Raw genomic sequence first — 21,009 nt, 5'->3', positions numbered from 1 at the left:
ATTAGGGCGATCGATGCCCTAGCTGGGCAGCCGAGGGGAGGGGGCCTGGAAAGGCTCCTGTGCTGAATAAATAAGGAATGGGCAGGATGGAACCGCCTGTGACCAGCTGGGTTCCATAAAACTCTTTTACTTGGGGTCTGTCTCAAGGCCTCCAACCACCTACCACCCAAACACCCTTCCCTCCAAGGCTGGGAAGATGCCCTTGAGCTAAATAGTCAGCTATTTTCCCATGGACAACAAAAGGAGAAAGGAGTCAAAAATGTTACTTGGCAGAGACAAAAGAATCAGGAAGAGGTGTTCAGAGGATGAGGTTGATGACTGTCCTCCCCTTAGTCTGTGAGCAGTGGAGGCAGGGGTGCTGCTGGCAGGAACCTGGGTAGCTCAGAGACGAGGGAAGGGAGCGCAGAGTCTCAGCCGTGGCCAGTGTCAACCCCGAGGTGGGGCTGGGCCTGCACACAGGTGAACTCTTTCCCAGGGTTTAGAAGGCTCTCCCCAGAATTCTAGTTCCTCTCTCAAATTCCTTCTGAATAAATTCAAGGCCAGGACCCTGAGAGGAGGTCCCAGCCAAGTCCTTCTTGCAGCAGGGGCAGCTATACTCCTTATCTGTCTTTCCCCCAGATGTGAGGTGCCCAGTGGGCCCTGCATCCAGCCCAACAACAGTTCACTCTTGTGGAACATCGGTGGGTCCCTGCCTAAGGGATACCCACAATGTCGACTCATGCCAGGGTAACCATGGAGCTGGTGGCTCCAACCCCCATACGCCCATTCTGTTCCTTCTGTCTGGAATGCATCACCCTCTTCTCCCAGATTCCCAAGAGACTCTTATTCATTCTTCAAAGTACTCCTCTCAGAGAACTCCCTTGGCCAGATACCCAAACCATTCATTCCTCCTTGGTCTGCACTCTTCCTGTATCTCGTAGAAATATACAGAAGGTGTCCTGGTGCTTTACAATGTCACAGTGTACCTTAGTACTTTACAATGTCACAGTGTACCTTGGTGTTTCTCAGTGTCACTGGTACCTTGGTGCTTTACACTGTCACTGTTGTGGTGCTTTACAATGTCACAGAGTACCTTGGTGCTTTACAATGTCACAGTGTACCCTGGTGCTTCCCAGTGTCGCTGGTACCCTAGTGCTTACAATGTTGCAGTAAACATTTGTAATTGCCCCAGCTCTCCTCTTACCGGCTGTGGGATCCGAGGTGTGTTACTTATCTCCTCTGTGCTTACCTCACCTCGAGTGGAACGAATGAGTTAACACACCTAATGATTTTACTAGAACAGGGCTGGACACAAAAGAAGGGCTCAATAAACAGTTACTTTTTCAATTATTTATTTCCACTTTCCCTCATTTGACTAAAAGCTCCTTGAGGCAGGGAATCATCAAGTCCTGGGCTCAGGGCAGTACCTGGCTGTGTCAGGTGATTCCTTAATGCTCCTGACCCTAGCTGACCGGAAGCTGGCACTCACAGTTGTGCTGGAGACTGAGAGGACCGGGCATCCCAGGCACAGCAGTGGGAACACAGGCTTTCTCAGCAGAAAGCTGAGTTCCAAGTTCGCTGCTTACTAGTTGCTTAATCTCTCGGTTTCCTCACCAGCAAAGTAGAAAAACAACTATCTCCAACTTTAGAGTGATTGTCAGAGATTTACATAAGATAATGTCAATAAAACACTTAGCAAAGTGCATGTCTTGGCACCTTGTAAACACTCCTTAATCTAGAGGTGCAAATACTATTTTTTAAGACTAGAGAGAGGGGGCAGCCAAGGTTGGCACAGACCCCTTGGCTCACACACACTCTTGCACAGCCCAAAGGGGTGGGCAAGGGGGTCCTAAGGTCTTGGGCTGAAGACAAAGCTTTGCCCAGGACTAGAGTTGGGCCTGGATAGAAGGATGGACTTCAGACAGGAGGAAGGGAAAGTGTCATTTTGGGGACAGGGCGCTGGCCAGCTGGGCTGGAGCCAAGAGCTCCAGCCGGTAGGAACCGTGTGAGCACAAATGAGAAAGGTCCGGGGGGGCTGCAGCAGACACTGAACCTAATAATTATAAACACTAATGGTAGTAATAAAAGCAAACATTTATTGAGTACTTACCATGTGTCACACAGTGTTCTAAGTCTTTAGGTGAACAAACTCACTTGAATATCCGGACAATCCTAAGAGACATAGGTACTATTATTATCGTTGAGTTACACTGAGGGATCTGAGGCCTTGTCCTGGTCACACTGCTGGGAAGTGGCAGAGCTCTGGTCCTTGGCTGCCCCATCGGTTTCCTGCCCCGCTGCTGGCACAAGGGAGGAAACGGCCCCTTAGGCAGTGTGTTGTGGGAAGTAGGGGCAGGGATGTTGTCTGTGGGTTCCAATCCCAGCTCTGCCTCTGCCTTAGCTGTCTGACCATGCACACATTACTTCACCTCTCAGTCTCAGTTTTCACATCTGTAAAATGGGAACAAAGAGCCCTGCAGGAGAGTTATATAGAGCAAGTATTTGATACTTGTAGTGCACTTAGCACGGCAGCCTGCACATGAGAACACCTAAAGTAACAGTGACTATCCCAGGCCTTTCACATCTGGTCCAACTCTTCAGAGCCCAAAAGGAGATGGTAATTATTTTTTGAATTAATAAGTGAATCTTCACAGCATCCCCAAGAGACAGATAGCTGCATCCCCATTTTTTTTTTTGGTATTTTTCTGAAGTTGGAAATGGGGAGACAGAGAGACAGACTCCCGCATGCGCCCAACTGGGATCCACCCGGCATGCCCACCAGGGGGCGATGCTCAGCCCCTCTGGGGCGTTGCTCCTTTGCAATCGGAGCCATTTTAGCACTTGAGGCAGAGGCCGTGGAGCAGTCCTCAGTGCCTGAGCCAACTTTGCACCCCTGTTTTATAGAGGAGATTGGAAGGGATGGCTCAGCCAGACTGGGGGCCTCCCTGAGGCTGTGGCTGGAGGGGTGGAGATCATAGGCTTGACAGCCCCTGTTCTCGCCCTACCATGCCCACCCCCAAGGCCCTGGCCCTGAGTGGAAAGGAGGCTCCAGAAGTGTCAGAGAAGCAAGAAAGTATCTGTTTTTGTCAGCCCAGGCTCCCACAAGAAAACACCATAGACGGCGAACACTGTTAAACAGTTAAAACAACAGAAATTCCCTTTCTCACTGTTCCCGAGGCTGGAAGTCTGAGTCAGGGTGCCAGCAGGGTCGGCTGTGGTGAGGACCCCCCGGCGTGCAGACGGCTGCCTTTTCACCACGTCCTCATCTGGCAGAGAGGGCGAATGCTGCCTCCTCTCGTAAGGCCATAGTTCTATCACATGGTGGCCCCACTCTTGTGACCTCATTTAACCTTATTACACTAGGTCCTTGAATAATATTGTTGTGTTCGATGTCACTTCATTATAATGTTGAGGAGGTGCCCTAGGAACTTAACTCTTGTTTATATAAATTGATTTTGTTATATGTCATTTTGCTTGAGGTCACAGAACCTATTGATGACAGTGAATGAAGGCTTATTGTACCTTCTAAAGACTTGATCTGTAGATATCATCACATTGGGGGTTAGGGCTTCAACATATGAATTTGGGGTGGGGGCACATAGTTCAATCCATAACAGTATTTCAGAAGCCATTGAAAGGGGGAGAAGGACCCCCCGGGAAGCCACCCTGTGCTGCCTGTCTCACACTTTCCTGCGGGTGATATGTATTCAGGCCAGGGAGATGCATCACTCAGCCCTGTCCAGGAGCCTCTGCAAGTTGTCAGAGCGAGGAGCACAATCTCATTTGATCTCACAATGATCAGGTGAGGTAGGTGTTATCACCTCCATTCTATAGGTAAATAAACTGAAACTCAGAGAGGTGAGCTTTCTTGCCCAAGGCCCCCCAGCTAGGAAATGGCAGGTCTGTGTGATGCCCAAACCTGTGTTCCTAATGACTCTATGAAGCTCCCTTGAAACAGCTAGGGATTTCTCCCTGGGCTCACAGGACTGAGGGGCGTGGCCTGTCCTCCACGAGCCCATCCTCGGGACAAGATGGGCACACTGGGTGTGGCAATAGCTCTAGGTGTCAGAGCACAGCCTGATCAGCATGTGCAGAAGGAGCTCAGGTGGCAGGGTGAGCTGGGCTGGTTACTGAGGGTGAGAAGGGTTCATCCAGGTGATGGGAGAGAGGGAGGGTGTTCCAGGGGAAACTGCGTGGTCATTGGGGGATCGCACAGAATGTAGTGAGGTGGGAAGCGGTGAGCTCAGTGTTCTGAGCAGAGGTGAAGAGCAGAAATGGGGGGGGGGAGCCTGAGAAAGTGGGCAAGGGTCAGGTGCTACAGGGCCCAGAACATCCTCACCATCCTGCAGAGGGTGGTATTTATGTGTTCTTTCCCCAGTGGGGGTGGAGAGGCCTGGGGAAGAGTTGATATTAACAAGATGTCACCATTAAGGTCCACAGTTCCGTTCAGGCTGTGGTGGGGCTGAGGTTCGGTGCTAATCGAGAGTGTGGATGGGCGTGAGACACACAGCAAAGAAGAAAGTGTGCTTCCCTTTCCTGGGGGAGGCGAGAGGGCAGCTGTCGGCAGTCCCAGGAACACTCCATGTGGCAGCTGTGGCCCCAGGAAAGATCACATGGCTGGGGGAACCTTCAGAGATTCACTGACTTCTTGATGCCCACCAGTGACTTTTCAAGTCCCTCGCAAGAGGTGTGCTGGTCAATGGTTAACAGCAGGCTCTCTTGAGGTGGTGTGGGATAGAACATTGTTTCGTAGTATCTGTTGATTTATTTATTTATTTTTTTCCCACAGAGACAGAGAGAGAGTCAGACAGGGACAGACAGACAGGAATGGAGAGATGAGAAGCATCAATCATTAGTTTTTCGTTGCGCATTGCGATACCTTAGTTGTTCATTGATTGCTTTTCTCATATGTGCCTTGACCGTGGGCCTTCAGCAGACCGAATAACCCCTTGCTCGAGCCAGCGACCCTGGGTCCAAGCTGGCGAGCTTTTTGCTCAAGCCAGATGAGCACACGCTCAAACTGGCAACCTCGGGGTCTTGAACCTGGGTCTTCCACATCCCAGTCTGACGCTCTATCCACTGCGCCACCGCCTGGTCAGGCAATTTATTCTTTTTTGAGAGAGAGAGAGAGAGAGAGAGAGAGAGAAACATCTAGCTGTTCCTGCACGGGCCCCCACCGGGGAATCAAACTGGCAACCTCTGCATTCTGGGACGACATTCCAACCAACCGAGCTATCTGGCTAGGGCTTAATTTTTATTGATTTTTAGAAAAACAGAGGAGGGGAGAGAGAGGGGAAGGGAAAGGGAAGCATTTGTTGTTTGTTGTTCCACTCAGTCATATGTTTTTTGGTTGCTTCCCTGTGTGCACTGACCAGGGATTGAATCTGCAACCTTGTTGTTTCGGGATGATGTAAATACTGCCACCGTGACTGATATCAAGCTACCAATACAAGGTCACTGAACTCTGAACAGAGGAGAATCACACTGTTGGCTATCGTGAGCCCATCTGAGCCAGCTCCCAGCTCCCCCAGGCATGTCATTGCAATGGCGGCTTTCGCAAAGTTTCTGGAAAGAAGGGCGCTCTGGGTGTCCCTGAGCGTTAGGGGCTTTGGGACCCAGTGGAATCATCTTGTCCTAGTCAGTTCCAGTCATTAATCCCAAGAGGGTCCCCAGGTGGGTCCCAGTGCTCCATGTGTGGGCATCAAGGTGTCGTCCCCTCAATAGTCAACACCAGGGTCCCAGAAATCCTAAGTTAGACCTGAGTCTCAGGAGGGGGCTGTGAACAGTCTGAGACAAACGGAGTGCAGATGTCACATGCAGGCTGCAGGCCTGGCCCCAGTAGCCTGGTCCCCACACTTCATTTCATCACTAGCTTTCTTGATCACTTGTCAGAAGACCCATCTTGAGCCCTGGCTGGTTGTTTCAGTGGATAGAGCATTGGCTCGGCGTGCAGATGTCCCAGGTTTGATCCCTGGCAGGGCACACATGAGAAGCAACCATCTGCTTCTCTTCCTCTCCCTCTCCCCCTTCTCTCTCTCTTCCACTCCCGTAACCAGTGGTTCGGTTGGTTCGAGCATCAGCCCTGGGCGCTGAGGATAGCTTGGTTGACCCAAGCTTCAGACTCAGACGGGAGTTGTCGGGTGGATCCCAGTTAGGGCACATGTGGGAGTCTGTCTCTTTATCACCCCTCCTCTCACTTAGAAAAAAAAAAAAAGACCCATCTTGGAATCTTGTGTCTTCTTGCCCCTCTTCGGTCCCTCCTGGGATAGACCCTAAGGAACTGGAGACAATGGCTCAAGGGCCTGAGGGTGCCTAGGAGCAAGTAGCACAGATGCCCTGCTGGGCCGAGGGTGGTGGCTCAAGAGAGATGGGGGAGCCGGCCCTGGGGGCTACTGCAGGCCTCCCACTTCTCTGCCCACTGGGGTGAGGGTCGGGCTGCCCAGAGTGCTGGCAGCTGGCCAGATGAAGCCTTTGCCCGGATGTAGAACTGTGTTGGGGAGGATGAGCCTTGGTGTCCCCATAGGTCCCCCTGTGGGTGCAGGACCCTCAAGGATGTTCTTTTTATCCCAAGAAACCTCACCCTTCTCTCCTGGTTGTCTCTCTCTCTCTCCACCATCTGCTATAGGTTTTTTATCATCAAAGAGAGCTTTCTTCTTTACTACTCTGAAAGTGAAAAAAAGAGCTTTGAAACCAATAAATACTTCAATATCCATCCTAAGGTGAGGGGGCCTCTCCCCAGGGCCACAGTGGGGGAGGGCCCTGTGGGACATGGGGGGAGGGTATTCTGTTAGGGTAGGAGACTGGCTCTTTTCTTGTTCTGCTCTAACACAGTCTGGAGAACAAATCCTTCCTAGGGCACAAGACTTCCTGCCCCTCCTGGGCTGGGCCCCCAACCTCCTGGGCCCTGGCGCCCACCTGGCCCAGCCTCTCCCCTTTGGCAGTTCCGGTCTGGCTCCCAGCCTAGGGCCCTCCGCAGGACCTGGCCTCAGCTGAGGGCTCCCAGAAGCCTTGAGGGATCTGAGTGGGCAGGGTGAGAGCTGCCTGTTCTGGTTCTTTCTCAGGGAGTCATCCCTCTGGGGGGCTGCCTGGTGGAGGCCAAGGAAGAGCCCAGCATGCCCTACGCCATGAAAATCTCCCACCAGGATTTTCATGTGAGTAAAGGTCTCATCTCACCCTGGGCTCAGCAGGTACAGAGCAGCACCTCTGGGATGCCGCAAGCCCCGAGGGGCAGCCCTCCAGGGGCTGGCCAGAAAGGGGTGTCAGTGCCGGAGGGGTGTGGGTGCGGGCTGGCCGGGGAGGGGTGTCAGTGCCGGAGGGGTGTGGGTGCGGGCTGGCCTGGGAGGGATGTGGGTGCAGGCTGGCCGGGGAAGGGTGTCAGTGCCGGAGGGGTGTGGGTGCAGGCTGGCCTGGGAGGGGTGTCAGTGCCGGAGGGGTGTGGGTGCAGGCTGGCCGGGGAAGGGTGTCAGTGCCGGAGGGGTGTGGGTGCAGGCTGGCCTGGGAGGGGTGTCAGTGCCGGAGGGGTGTGGGTGGCGGAGAGCAGGGCTGTGCTGCAGAGGCCTGGGGTGGCCTCCGTGTCCTCAGAGTGGCCTTCTCTCAGGTGCGCCGTCGCCCCTCTTCCCGGCAGGGGAACATCTTGCTGGCGGCCGAGTCCGAGTTTGAGCAGACGCAGTGGCTGGAGATGCTGCAGGAGTCAGGGAAGGTGTAAGTCCTCCCCACAGGAGGGGGCAGTCTGAGGTCTGGAAGGGGCAGGGGTCTGAGCTGGGCTGGCCCTCATCGCCCCCTCTCCTGGTAGACACCGAGGGCCCTAGAAGCAGGCAGGGTTTGGAAGAAAATGCCTCCTCCTTGAGGGAGCTGTAGGAGTGGGTTAGGGTGGGTGAGAGGAGACCCAGGCCGGGTTTAGAGCATCTCTGAGGTCTTCGGTGTGAACTTTGAGCAAAGTGAGCTTTGTTTGTAGAGTCACAGGCGGCAGGCGTGGACACCAGTTGTCTCCCACTCTCAGAGCGAGTCCAGCATCACTAGTAGGGTTTGGCTGCCTCTCGATCCCCATCTCCCCTCCCCAGGCTCATCATCAGTCCTCGCCCAGACCAGGCCTGTGTAAATCAGGGTCCATAGCACAGAAACCTCCAGCCCAACTCAGCTCATTTGCATGTAAACCCCTGTCCTGGCACCCGCCTATTTAAGCTGGGCGTGCTTTTAATTGGACAGATAGTACTGAGTGCGTGCCCTGCGCCAGGCCTCGAGCTGGATGGTGGGTATTCAGTGCTGTAGAAAGCAGCCAGGAAGCAATCTCTTCTCTGCTCCAAACATGCTGCTGGCCCAGCCCACGGTGGCCCACTTTGCAGCCTGGGCCAGCCTCCAGGGATTGTAACTGATCAATGCTGGTGGCACGCCCAGAGCCAGGGGTGCCAGGGTGACTGTGAGCTGGGGTTCAGGAGGGAACGATGGGCGACTACAAAACACACACGCTCTTTCCTGGTACCCTTCTGTTTTCACAATTTTGTGTTTCTTCCTCTTCTCTCCTCTGTCCCATCTGCCCTCCCTCCCCAGGACTTGGAAGAATGCCCAGCTGGGAGAAGCCATGATCAAAAGCCTGGAGGCCCAGGGGCTGCAGTTGGCCAAGGAGAAGCAGGAGTATTTAGGTTGGCTGGAGGGATGGGCTGGAAGCTGAGCTTCCCTGATGGTGGCATTTTGGGGCCAGAGCCTTGTTGGAGGACCGAGGCGCATGTCTTGGGTGGGGCACAGCAGGCGACGAGGAGCCAGACACCAGCTTGGAGTTTGGAGGGCTTTGTGATAAATGCCCTGTTGGCTAGCACGAAGGAGGCAGGAGACCCTGGAGGCCAGGAGCCTGGGCTCTGGACCCAGCTTTGACACTTCTCTCACATTTCTATGTCTTTAGGCAGCTCAGCCTCCCTAAGCCTCATTTCCTCATCCTTAAAATGGAGACAAAAAATAGTCCCGAGCTGTTGGGGGTGGTGTGGGGATGGGTTAAATGAGAAAATGCCTGTAAGTACTCGTGTCGGGTGCACAGTAAGGACTCCGTAAATGGAGTCGGTGTTGTTATCCTGTCCTGGGCCCCCAGGTCTTGGGCTTGCCTCTGGCTATCACACCCAGCCAACTTTAAACCTGACCACAAGGTTCCAGGCCCTTTCACCCCTGACCGTCTGGTTAACGTGCTGTTTGGAAAAGAGGAAATTGAGTCTGGAGGTTTGGTCCTTCGCTTGGGACCCTCTCCCTTGCCTCTCCCCAGACACTCGGAGCCCCAACACTGGTTCCCCTCTGCCTGCTCCAGACATCCCCTCTCCTCCCGGGACCGGCCCTTCCCCTCTAGCCAGACACTAAGGGGGTGCAGAGACTCACTTGAGCTTCCAAGAATAAGGCCGTTCTTGACTTACGACTGCACAAAGCAGGGACAGTGACAGGAAAGGAGGGTAGCAGCTTCAGTCCCAGGAGCCGGCCCCACCCTTTGGCTGGCCCGGTGCAGCAGTGCTGACCTCTTCCTTGGGAGATGCTGCGAGTGACAGAGGTGACCGCGTCACTAACCCCGCAGGACGGGGTCTGGAGTGAGCTTTTCATGAGAATGTGTGTGTGTGCTCACTTTGGCAGACAAACTGATGGAGGAGACCGAAGAGCTCTGCCTGCAGAGGGAGCAGAGAGAGGTAGGTGCCCACTGCGGCCGCTCAGAATGCTGCCCTCCCCACCTGCTGCTCTGTGGGTCCCCGAACAGCCACAGGCTCGTGCTTCTGGCGTTAGGGAATGACGGGGAGGTGGGGGAGAATGGCTGGGGAAGTCACTGGCAAGAGCAGGGAGCTCAGTGAGATGGCAGTGCTTGAGGTTTACCGGGGTTTCTTGGCAAGAAGCGTGTTTCTTTTGGCCAGTTGTGGGGAGGAAAGTAAAAAGAGTGGGCGGCCACCTCCTAGAGAAAGAGCCATCCCCAAATTGTACCAGCTGTGCTGGTAGGTAATGCATTGCTTGTCATTGATGATATTCACAGCAAGCTGGCCTCTAGTATTTATAGAAGGGTTCTGGCACCTTGAGGGTAGTCGGGTTGGATGATCTCAGGGATTCCTTCATTCTCTGAATGTGGATAATACTAGTCCCATTGACATTGGCATGAGGCAGTCTGAGGGGTAAAGGAGACCCTTGCTGCATTTGAGGGTGGAGAGCTGCTGAAGTCCACTTCATTTGGAATCCCCATGCAGCATTGGGCCTTGTCTGTTCTGAGGAGTTGTTACCTCCCCTGGAGGGCAGAGTAGGATAGTAGTTAGCAGTGTGGATTCTGGAGCCAGGCTGCCTGTGTATTGGACTTTTATCACTTCTAGCTGTGTGACCTTGCGCAAGTTACCTAACCTCTCTGAACATCAATATTCTCACATGAACAACAGGGATGATAATTAAACCCATCTTATTAGGGATGTTGTGAGGATTAAGTAAGATGTTAACTATAAAATGCTTGGCATATAATACATGCTTAATGTATATCTGTGCTTGTTAGTATAATCATCTTTTTCTTTAAAAATTTTTTTATTTTATTTACAGAGACATAGAGTCAGAGAGAGGGACAGATAGGGACAGACAGACAGGAAGGGAGAGAGATGAGAAGCATCCATTTTTTGTTGTGGCACTTTAGTTGTTCATTGATTGCTTTCTCATATGTGCCTTGACCGTGGGGCTACAGCAGATCGAGTAACCCCTTGCTCAAGCCAGCGACCTTGGGTCTAAGCTGGTGAACTTTGCTCAAACCAGATGAACCCACGCTCAAGCTGGCAACCTTGGGGTCTTGAACCTGAGTCCTCTGCATCCCAGTCCAGTGCTCTATCCACTGCGCCACCACCTGGTCAAGCTATAATCATCTTGTTATTAGTTATGGGCCCATCCTGCATGTGAATTGCCTGGGCCCAAAGCTGCAGAGTGGCTTGCCCAGAGAAGCCCACAGAGGAAGATCACTTCTCTTTGCCCCAGTTGCTTTTCCTATCCTCTCTCAGACAAGTCATAGGGCTGGGACCTTGGCTTGGTGCTTGTCTCTCAACCTGACTCTTGCTAACCCCTCACCCTTCCCAGCCACCCTTTCTGGGCTCTGAAACAGGCCCCACAGTCATGTCCCCGTACGACCCCATACATTCCCGGGCCTGGCACAGCAACAGGCCCAGGTTGAGCGCTTCATAAATGTTGTGGAATGAGTCAGTGAATGAACATTTTTTTAATTTACTTTAAATAATTTTTGTATTGTTCAATTACAGTTGACAGACAATATTATATTAGTTCTGGGTGTACAATCAAGTGACTAGACATTATATAACTTACAAAGTGATCACCCCAATAAATCTAGTGCCCATCTGACACCGTACGTACTTATTATTACAATATTATTGACTATATTCCCTATGCTGTACTTTACATCCCCATGACTATTCTATAACTAACAGTTTGAACTTGTTACTCCCTTCACCTTTTTCACCCATCCACCTAACCTCCTCCTATCTGGCTGATATCAAAATGTCCTCTGTATCTAGGAGTCTGTTTCTGTTCTGCTTATTTGTTTTTTATATTTTTAAAGTGCCAAAAGAATTTTTATTTATTTTTTATTTAAAAATTAAATTTAATGGGGTGTCATTGATCAATAAGAGTACATAGCTTTCAGGTGAACATCTCCATGGCATTTGAACCATTGATTGCATTGTGTGCCCATCATCCAAAGTTGCTTTTTTTGTTATTTAGGTTCCACATATATGTGAAATCATATGGCATTTGTCTTTGTCTGACTTATCTCACTCAGCACAATGCCCTCTAGACCCATCCACGTGGTTGCAGATGGCAGGATACCACTCCCTTTTATGGCTGAGTCATATTCCATTATTTATATGCATTATATCTTCTTTATCCATTCACCTACTGATAGACACTTAGGTTGCTTCCATATCTTGGCTATTATGAATAATGCTGCAATGAACATATGGATGCATATGGATGTCTTTTGAATGTAGTATTCTGAGTTTCTTTGGATAAAAAGTGGAATTGTTCAGTCTTCTTTTGTCTCTTTGTTTTAAAGTCCATTTTGTCTGATATAAGTATAGCTAACCCAACTTTTTGTTTGTTGGCTTGTTTCTCTTTTCATGAAATATCTTTTTCTATCCTTTAACTTTCAGTCTGTGTGTATCTTTTGATCTGAAGTGTCACAGCATGTGACAGGGTCTTGTTTTGTTTTCCATACAGCCTCCGTATGTCTTTTGATTGGAACATTTAATCCATTTGCATTTAAAGTAATTATTGATAGACATGTACTTATTGCCATTTTATTATTTATATTCCTTATCTTTTTGCTTCTCCTTAAAGACCCTTGAACAATGAATGGACATTTTTGATTCTTGTAATTGTACATTACATCTTGACTTCAATCCAGTAGGGCAATTCACCCTCATTTTTCTTCTTCCAGAATTTTATCAGATAGTCTTGCCCATTTACTCTTCCAGCTGGGCTTACGAATCATTTTGCCAATTAACAACAATATAAAAAAAAAATCCAACCCAAACCAATGAAATTCCCAAACCCAAACCTGTGGAGAATCTGGGTTAGGATCGCACGGGTATGAGGACTGGTGTGGTGACAGCAACATTCGGCTTCTGTGTGCCCAGGTTCTCATTCTAGGTCCTGCATTAGCATTTTGGAATTTTTTTTTCCAACTGTTCTGTACATTTCAAGAAGTGGGACTTCTGGCGGATTGTCAGTGACTTAACAACAGGTAACTGAGGAAGCCAGGGGATGGAATGGGGTGACAGACACAGCCACTGGCAGGGGGAGAGACAGACTTATCCATCAGAGAGGCTAAATCTGGGGCAGCAGTTAGCCGGAGGAAAATTTAGACACACTATCTAGGTCTTTAGCCAGGAAATGAGGACAGCGGCGACCCACGGCACATCGGTTTCCCTTAAAGCCATAGTACGCTGAAGGAGGGAAGCCTATCAGTTGTGAGCTCCCTGGTTTGTTTTGTTTTGGTTTTGGTTTAACATGTGAAACTCACTCGGGCTGAGCTGGTTCTCACGGAGAAGGCTGCTCTGAGCAGGCAGGAGGGAGAGGACGGTGCCCAGGGTTATAGCCCCGTGTCAGCTAGTCACTCCAGATCGGGAATAGACCTGAGTCATTCTGTCAGGTTTTCCTTCCTTAAGTTTATCATCCATATTGTGGATCTGCCTGTCCCTTGCACCTTTCCCCTCTCTACTCCAGGTCACAGAGATTGTCTCGGTCTGCCTGTGCCTGCCATTAGGAAGGCATTTGGAACAATGGGCCAGTGATGAGATGAAGATTCTCTGGTCTCTAAGAGCCTGCCTGGCCTAAAGGAAGACTCAGGGTCTGGGATCAGGAGACCCAGATTAGAGTCTCAACTCTAACACTGGATTGTGTGGTCTTGGACAAGTTAGCCTCTCTGACCTTCAGTTTCTCCATCTGTGATACTCCAATAACAGTAATGGCTGTGCTCACCTAGCTCCTGGGTCGTCGTGAGGCTCAATGAAATAGAAAGCAGAGGAGTGCTTGGTGCCCATGCAGTGCATGCTGTATGATTGTGCAGCGGTGACGGCCTCCATGGGATGGAAAGGGTCTGGAACTCGAGGGCACGAGCAGAACACGCAGGGGCAGACATCCTGGACTCACTGGCCTGGGGCCAGAAGGCTGTCCCCTTCCTTGGTGCCAGGTCCCTCTGGTGTCCCTGGCTCCCAGTGGCCTCATCTCTCATTCCCTGAAGGAGGGCAGGGAATGCCTATTTTTCCTTTTCTGGCTTGACTGTGAGAGCTCAGCCTTGTACATGGGTGAGCACATGGGAAATCAGAAATGCCCCCTCCTGACCTGTGGTGGTGTTGTGGATAAAGCGTCAACCTGGAATACTGAGGTCGCTGGTTTGAATCCCTGGGCTTGCCTGATCAAGGCACATACAGGAAGCAGCTACTATGAGTAGATGCTTCCCACTTCTCCCTCTTTCTCACTCTCTCCACTCCCCCTCTTCAAATATCAATCAATAATAAAAAAAAATGCCTAGCACTAGTCAGGAAGGATCCTTTCCACCAGGGGTGTTCTCATCAGAACACAGACTCTTAGAGTTGGAAATAACCTCCCACTTCAAGGTGAAGTTCTTGGCCGACCTTCCTGATGGATGTTGATCCTGAGCCTGTGGTGGACAACTCAGTACCTCCAGAGGGAACCTTCGCATTATTGCTCTGTTATTTGAAAGTTCTTCCCTTTCATTGAGCTGGAATATGCTTTCTTGTGACTTCTTTCCAACCTTATACTCTTGCAACTTAAGTCAGGCCCAAGAGCCAGAACAAACACTGTATGGTGGAGAAAGGCTTTAGCTTAGGCCGGTCTTGGCTGACCTCAGTCTGTGGCAGGGCTGCTGCAGGCACTCATACCATCCTGGGCTGCAGGAACAGGGTTCTGGCTGCTGCAGGTTTATAGGTTGCAGCATTCTCAGGCTGCAGGGCTGCTGCAGGCACTCATACCATCCTGGGCTGCAGGAACAGAGGTTCTGGCTGCTGCAGGTTTATAGGTTGCAGCATTCTCAGGCTGCACTTGGACATCAGCTTCATGTAAGCGCCGTACAGGTGAGATGAGAGGTGGGAAAGAAGTGCGCAAACTAGGAAGGTTGTCTTTCTTTTTCCTCTTTAATGCATAACCTTTTCCTCATGGTAGAAACCATGCTCTTTGTAGAAAACTTGGAAAACAAACTTATCCTTAATCCCACAATCGACAGACAGCTACTGTTAACTTCTCTGTGTGTTCTTTTCAGTCTTTTTAAAAAGTGCATTATTCAAATAGACAGTGACGGGAAATAATTTGACTGGGTGATGGGCACACCACGCAATCAACAGTTCAAATGCTATAGAAATGTTCCTTGAATCCTATGTACTTTTATTGATCAATGTCACCTCGTTAAACTTAACTTCTAAATAAATAAAAATAGAGGGCCTGCTGTGGTGGCGCAGTGGACAAAACATTGACCTGGAACGCTGAGGTCACTCGTTTGAAACCCTGGGCTTGCCTGGTCAAGGCACATATGGGAGTTGATGCTTCCTGTTCCTTCTCTCCTTTTTCTCTCTCTCTCCTCTCTAAAAGAAATTAAATCTTTTTTTTTAAAAAAAAAAAAGGAGGGGAAAAAGAAATAATAAAATAAAAAATGCATTATTCTTATATATGTCTTAGGGATCAAATCATATATCCAATTTTATGGCCTGCTTTTTAATTATACCTTTATTAACATTGTACTGTACCTCCAACAATCTTTAATGTCATTCAACATTCTTTGAAAATGTGTTTTAGTGACCATGTACAGATTGATTAATATGTAATGTTTAATTTCATTAACTTTCTATTTTTTTACATCTAGGCTGTTTTCATTATTATATTATATATTATACTACAGTGAACATCCTTGTGCATCAATCCTGGTCTACTTTTCTAATTATTTCCTGATATTCTTTTTTTTTAAATTTATTGATTGATTCTAGAGAGAAGAGGAGAGAGAAAGAGAAAAAAAAAAGAGAGAAGAAGGGAAGGAGGGAGGGAAGTTTTCATTTGTTGTCCCACTTAGCTGTGCACCCACTGGTCACTTTCCCTACATGCCCTGACCGGAGATTGAACCTGCAACCTTGGTGTTTCGGGATGATGCTCTAACCACTGAAATAACCAGCCAGGCCTATGATTTCTTTAGGATAGATTCTTATAGGTGAGATTACTGACTCAAAGGACAAGGAAATTTAAGACTCCTGATGCCTATTGCCAAATTGCTTTTCAGAAAAATTGTACCTATTTACACTCTTACCAGCAGTATATGGACATTTCTATGGCATTTTAGTAATTTATTTTCTCCCATTTTCAATTACAAAAAGCTATCCCAGTGCCATGGTAAGTACAGGGAAATATTTGTAGGCCAGCGTACTGGAGAAAGGGGCTCTTCAGGAAGGAGAAACCCAGAGTGTGAGGTAGCGTCCTCCAGCTGGGTCCTGGGCGATCGGCTCTGAAGCAGCAGAAGCCAGGTGCCTATAAGAGCCAGCTGTCCTATGGCTTTTCAGGTCTAGGCTTGGAGACAGTTGTAACCTATAACTTCCCCTGCCCCCTGAACAGCCCTACCACAGCGGACAGAGGCCATCAGAGAGAGGAAATAAGCCAGGTTTTCAAAATTTGGGGCCACAGAGAGGTTTATCATCCCTAGCAATCCCAAGGGTCAGCTACTGAGAATGTATTAACATAAAGGTTTTCAAACTCTTTGAAATGCTGAACTTTTCTTTTATTAAAAAGGAGGGAGTCTGACCAGGCAGTGGCGCAGTGGATAGAGCATCAGACTGGGATGTGGAGGACCCAGGTTTGAGACCCCGAGGTCACCAGCTTGAGCACGGGCTCATTTGGTTTGAGCAAGGCTCACCAGCTTGGACCCAAGGTCACTGGCTTGAGCAAGGGGGTCACTCGGTCTGCTGTAGCCCCCAGTCAAGGCACATATGAGAAAGCAATCAATGAACAACTAAGGAGCCACAACAAAGAATTGATGTTTCTCATCTCTCTCCCTTCCTGTCTGTCTGTCCCTATCTGTCTCTGCCACAAAAAAAAAAAAAAAAAAAGGGAAGGACTCACCCTGGCCGGTTGGCTCAGTGGTAGAGCATCAGCCTAGAGTGTGGAAATTCTCGGTTTGATTCCTGGTCAAGGCACACAGGAGAAGCAACCCTGCTTTTCCCTCCCCCCTCTCTATCTCTCTCATTCTTTACCTCCTGCAGCCATGACCCAAATGGTTCAGGCAAAGTTGGCCCCAGGTGCTAAGGATGTCTCTAAAGCCTCACCTCAGGCACTAAAATAGCTCGTTGCTGAGCAACAGAGCAGCGGCCCAGATGGGCAGAGCATCACCCCCCAATGCGCTTGCTGGGTGGATCTTTGTCAGGGTACATATAGGAGTCTGTCTCTACCTCCTTACCTCTCACTTATTTTTAAAAAAAAAGTGTTGGGGGCGGGGCTTGGCTGATTGGCTCAGCAGTAGAGTGTCGGCCCAGCGTGTGGAAGTCCTGGGTTCGATTCCTGGCCAAGGAACAGGAGAAGGACCCATCTGCTTCTCCACCCTTCCCCCTCTACTTTCTCTCTCTCTCTCTCTCTCTCTCTCTTCCCCTCCCGCAGCCAAGGCTCCATTGGAGCAAAGTTGGCCCGGGTGCTGAGGATGGCTCCATGGCTTCCACCTCAGGTGCTAGAATGGCTCCGATTGCAGCGGAGCAAAGCCCCAAAGAGGCCAAGCATCGCCCCCTGGTGGGCATGCCAAGTGGATTTCTGTTGGGCGCATGCAGGAGTCTTTGTCTGTCTGCCTCTCCCCACCCCACTTCTCACTTCGGAAAAATAGAAAAAAAAAAGTGGGGGGGGACTCTATAAAAAAATTTAATTATATTTATATTATATCTATGTATGGCTATATCTACTGCAATAATACCTAACTCCAGAATATTAGTGGCTTTGAACAGTGAACATCTATTTCCACTGAGTTCCCTGGGTCAGCTGGGGGATCTGCTCCATATCTCCTCTCAGGGCTCCAGGCTAATCAAGCCTCCATCGTTCACAGCAGCACTAGCTACCATGACAAGGGAAAAGGAACATAGCATGTCATGCCCTATCTTTTAAAGGCATCTGCTTAGAAGTAACACACTTCAGCCCATGTTCCACTGGCCTTAGCCAATCCCATGGGCCCACCCAGCTTTTGCAGGTACACTGGGACTGTTCGGTGTGCCCAGAGGGACGTCAGAATGCCAGTGAGCAGGCCTCACAGTGACCATTAGTGAGCCCTGCCAAGAATGCCAAGAATGATCAGAAGGGAAAGAAAGAGCAATTTCTTTGGGTAAGAAATTTAGGAAAGGAGGGCATGAAGTTTGGAATCAGACTCTTCCCTTTCTTTTAGGTTTTATTCTTTCTCTGTATCTCCTCAAAGCCAATGGCAACCTCACCCTCCAGGCAGCCCCACTCCACGGGCGCGTTTCCATGATCCTTGCAAACAAAGCCCCTGGCTGACAAAATGAGAGTATAATTCGGACCTAGAAGATGAGAGAGAAAGTTGATCTAGAAATGATATTCTCCCACCGTGTGATATGTGGAGGAGCAAAGCAGTCATCACAAAAATGTTTCTAGCCATGCTTCACTTGAAGTGTACTCCACAACACCACCCGCTGTTGAAACCCAGGAAAACAGGACCCCTGGAGGGCACATACTTGGGAAAACCCTCATGCTTGCTGGCATTCCTGAAAGGACTGGGCTGGCCTGTCCTGGGCTCTGGCTCTCCCGTTCGCTTGGGGCTCAGGACAGGGGAAGCTGCAGCCACCTATGCTCATTGCTTTGCAGATGCCTTGAAAGAGAAAAAAGAGTTGTTATTCTATGATTTTGGGGTTTGGAATGGCTTTTCTTTGCCACTTCTAATAGCTGTCACTCCAAGGATTTTTAATGGAAATACATACCACTCTATTCTTCAGGGCTTGAGGGCCAGTCAGCATGCCTAAGGGTGAGTGACATCTAGAATTATCATCATGTCCAATCGCAAGAAATAATGTTGGGATCATTTCTAAGCCCTGCCTTCAGCTTGCTAAAAGTGTTTTAAGTGAGCCTAGGTTATCACAGACGTCGGTTTCAAGACTGCGTGTCATTGAGGGGTCCAGGACTCTGCAGGACTTAATTTCCAGTTTGGTGCTGGATTTCCAGAAGGTCTTCTAGGTTAGAGTGGGGGTCCCCGGCTGCCCATGACTCTTCTTTCTCTGTATTCTCTTCAGGAGCTTGAGCGCCTTAACCAGGTGCTGGAGGCGGAGAAGCAGCAGTTTGAGGAGGTGGTGCAGGAGCTGAGGATGGAGCAGGAGCAGATCAAGAGGTGGTGGGGGTGCCCCAAGGGGAAGTGGGAGGAAGGCGCAGCTGGGCTTGGGCACCTGGGAACCCCATTACTGGGCAGCCCTGCAGAGGCTCCCACCCAGGAGATCCTCCCTACTTGCTGACTTGGTTTGGTCTATCTTCCCAATGCTCCAGGCCTTGGGGTGTGCCCAGGAAAAGCTGTAGATCCCACACAAATAGGCCACTACTGCCCACTGGGGCACGACAGCCAGCCCCCTAAGCTGCAAGCTCTCCTGCCTTGTCAAACCTTCCTTACCCAGGGCAGGCAGGCCCAAGATGCTCTGGGGGTGCCATTAGCCAAGAACCCCGACATTCCCTGTCTTTCTTACACAGTCCCTTCACATTCTGGCTAGTGATAGCCCTTGGGATCTTTAATCCTGTGTATGGTTTGCAAACCACTTGCACATTATAATCCTTTAACAGAATTAGAATCTCCTAACGGTAGAGCCCGGAACTCAGTATTTTAGAAAAGCGCCCCAGATCATTCCGATGCGGCCTATCCAGGAGCGTGGAGAGCCTGCTCTGGGCACTGGTGGTGATAGTGTGGTGATCGTCAGCATCTTTATCACCACTGGTCCTCAGTGAGAGCCCAGGAAGATTTTCCTTGTGCTAACCTTATAAAAGAAGTCATTCGACATCTAATTGGGGGAGGGAGAAGCTCAAGAATCTTACCAAGTAAACAGCCAAACACCTGCTCAATTCCAGAATTCTGCCAGACCCTGGAATAGAAGAGTAGCCCTCTGCCTTGAGGGTTTGGTTGGAAACATGACTCACACCCAGGAAACATCCACAGAATAATATATAACCAAATGCTAGGAGGCATGGGGGGCAGATTCCCTGAAAAAAAAATTTTTTTTTTAATATTTATATTTATATATATAATCCTTATGGGTTTGAACAGAGATTAGATCGAGCTGGGCCTTGAAGATGGATTTGGAACATTGGGCAGGAGAAGGGAAAGGAACTCCAAGCAGGAAGGGGGAAACCAGGCATAAAGGCCTGAGGTGGACCAGGCTTGTTAGGAAAGCAGTAAGGAGTTTGTCACCCCAGAGAAAGAACTCAGCCATGTCCCATGTCAGAGTGAGTGTCCAGGGACCGTCCAGGGAAGACAGGGTGAGGCTAGGACCCCAGTGCTCCTCAGTGCTTCTCTGCCTGTGCCATGAGCACCCCGGTCCGGGTTTCTTCCCATTGATAAGTGCCCGGGTACCTGGAGCAAGTGACTTCAGCCCCACTCGGCCGGGTCTTCTTTCAGCGCCGCGCCCCGCCTCGCCCCTACCGCTGCTGGCGGGACTCAGCCCTGCGGAAGGGCTGGCCTTTCAGGGACCCCAATGGGCCTTACTGAGGTGACAAAAAGCTATTCTGTGTACAAAGGGGAGGGGCAGGAGTGCGCACTGACATACCCACGCCCTCTGTCCCTGCAGGGAGCTAGAACTGACTGCAAGATGCCTCAAGGGAGTGGAGCAGGAGAAGAAGGAGCTGAGGCACTTCACGGAGTCCTTGCAGCAGACGCTGGAGGTGCGGGGTCGCTGGCGGGTTGATTGACTGGGTGGCGGGCTGGTTGGTTGGGCCACGTGATACTCTTTCCAACAGTGTTTCCCCGGTTACTGAGCCATCTGTAAGGGTAACAGGGCATGAGAAGGTCTCTTCTCTGTGGACTGTTGGGAACTGCAGCCAACTTATGAGGCCCAAAGCAGGACCCAGAAGGGCAAATTTGATTTTGCCCTTGCTATGACCGTGCCTCAGGAAATCCACCTTCTTCAGTGCTTATATTTTTATACCAGACTGAAGATTGATTAGGCTGGGCGGCGGGGCCACCCACCACTTCCTTCTGTGGCTCATTCACTTAGCTGCTCCAGGGTGAAATTGAGCTCGAAGGGAAATCAACCGCCAGGTCACCTCCACTTGATACACGTAAACTGTGAGAGGGAGGAGGTGGCATGTGTCAAGGACAAAGCACCAACTCTTTAGCATGGCATACAAGTGCAAGCTCTGGCTCCGGCTTCTGCCCCCCTGTTGCCCTGGGCTGCCCTTCCTCACCCCGAACAAAGACACCCCGCCCCCTACTTTGAACCACTGAGCTCACGTGCTCCAAAGAAGACAAGCTCTCTCATCCTTCACACCTTTTCCCACAGTGTCCCTTGTGCACAGAAT

The 21,009-nt window shown here is 50.2% G+C and overlaps 1 protein-coding gene across 5 annotated transcripts in view; it reads left to right on the top strand.

The window, feature by feature from the left end:
- The window catches only part of PLEKHD1 (pleckstrin homology and coiled-coil domain containing D1), a 30,189-nt gene that overhangs the window by 3,851 nt on the left and 5,329 nt on the right, over positions 1-21,009 (top strand). For 3 of the 5 annotated variants that reach the window (XM_066273467.1, XM_066273465.1, XM_066273464.1), the window contains exons 2-8: positions 6,605-6,698; positions 7,041-7,130; positions 7,577-7,680; positions 8,527-8,618; positions 9,583-9,635; positions 18,747-18,841; positions 20,280-20,373. In XM_066273467.1, coding sequence (XP_066129564.1) covers positions 6,605-6,698; positions 7,041-7,130; positions 7,577-7,680; positions 8,527-8,618; positions 9,583-9,635; positions 18,747-18,841; positions 20,280-20,373 — 622 coding nt within the window. The remainder of the gene's footprint in view (positions 1-6,604; positions 6,699-7,040; positions 7,131-7,576; positions 7,681-8,526; positions 8,619-9,582; positions 9,636-18,746; positions 18,842-20,279; positions 20,374-21,009) is intronic. The other 2 variants (XM_066273468.1, XM_066273466.1) reach the window with 1 other exon arrangement.

This window comes from Saccopteryx bilineata, chromosome 4, assembly GCF_036850765.1.
Source record: "Saccopteryx bilineata isolate mSacBil1 chromosome 4, mSacBil1_pri_phased_curated, whole genome shotgun sequence".
Lineage (NCBI taxonomy): Eukaryota > Metazoa > Chordata > Mammalia > Chiroptera > Emballonuridae > Saccopteryx > Saccopteryx bilineata.
Note: the sequence above shows the minus strand (reverse complement) of the source record. Positions and strands in the feature narration are given on the sequence as shown.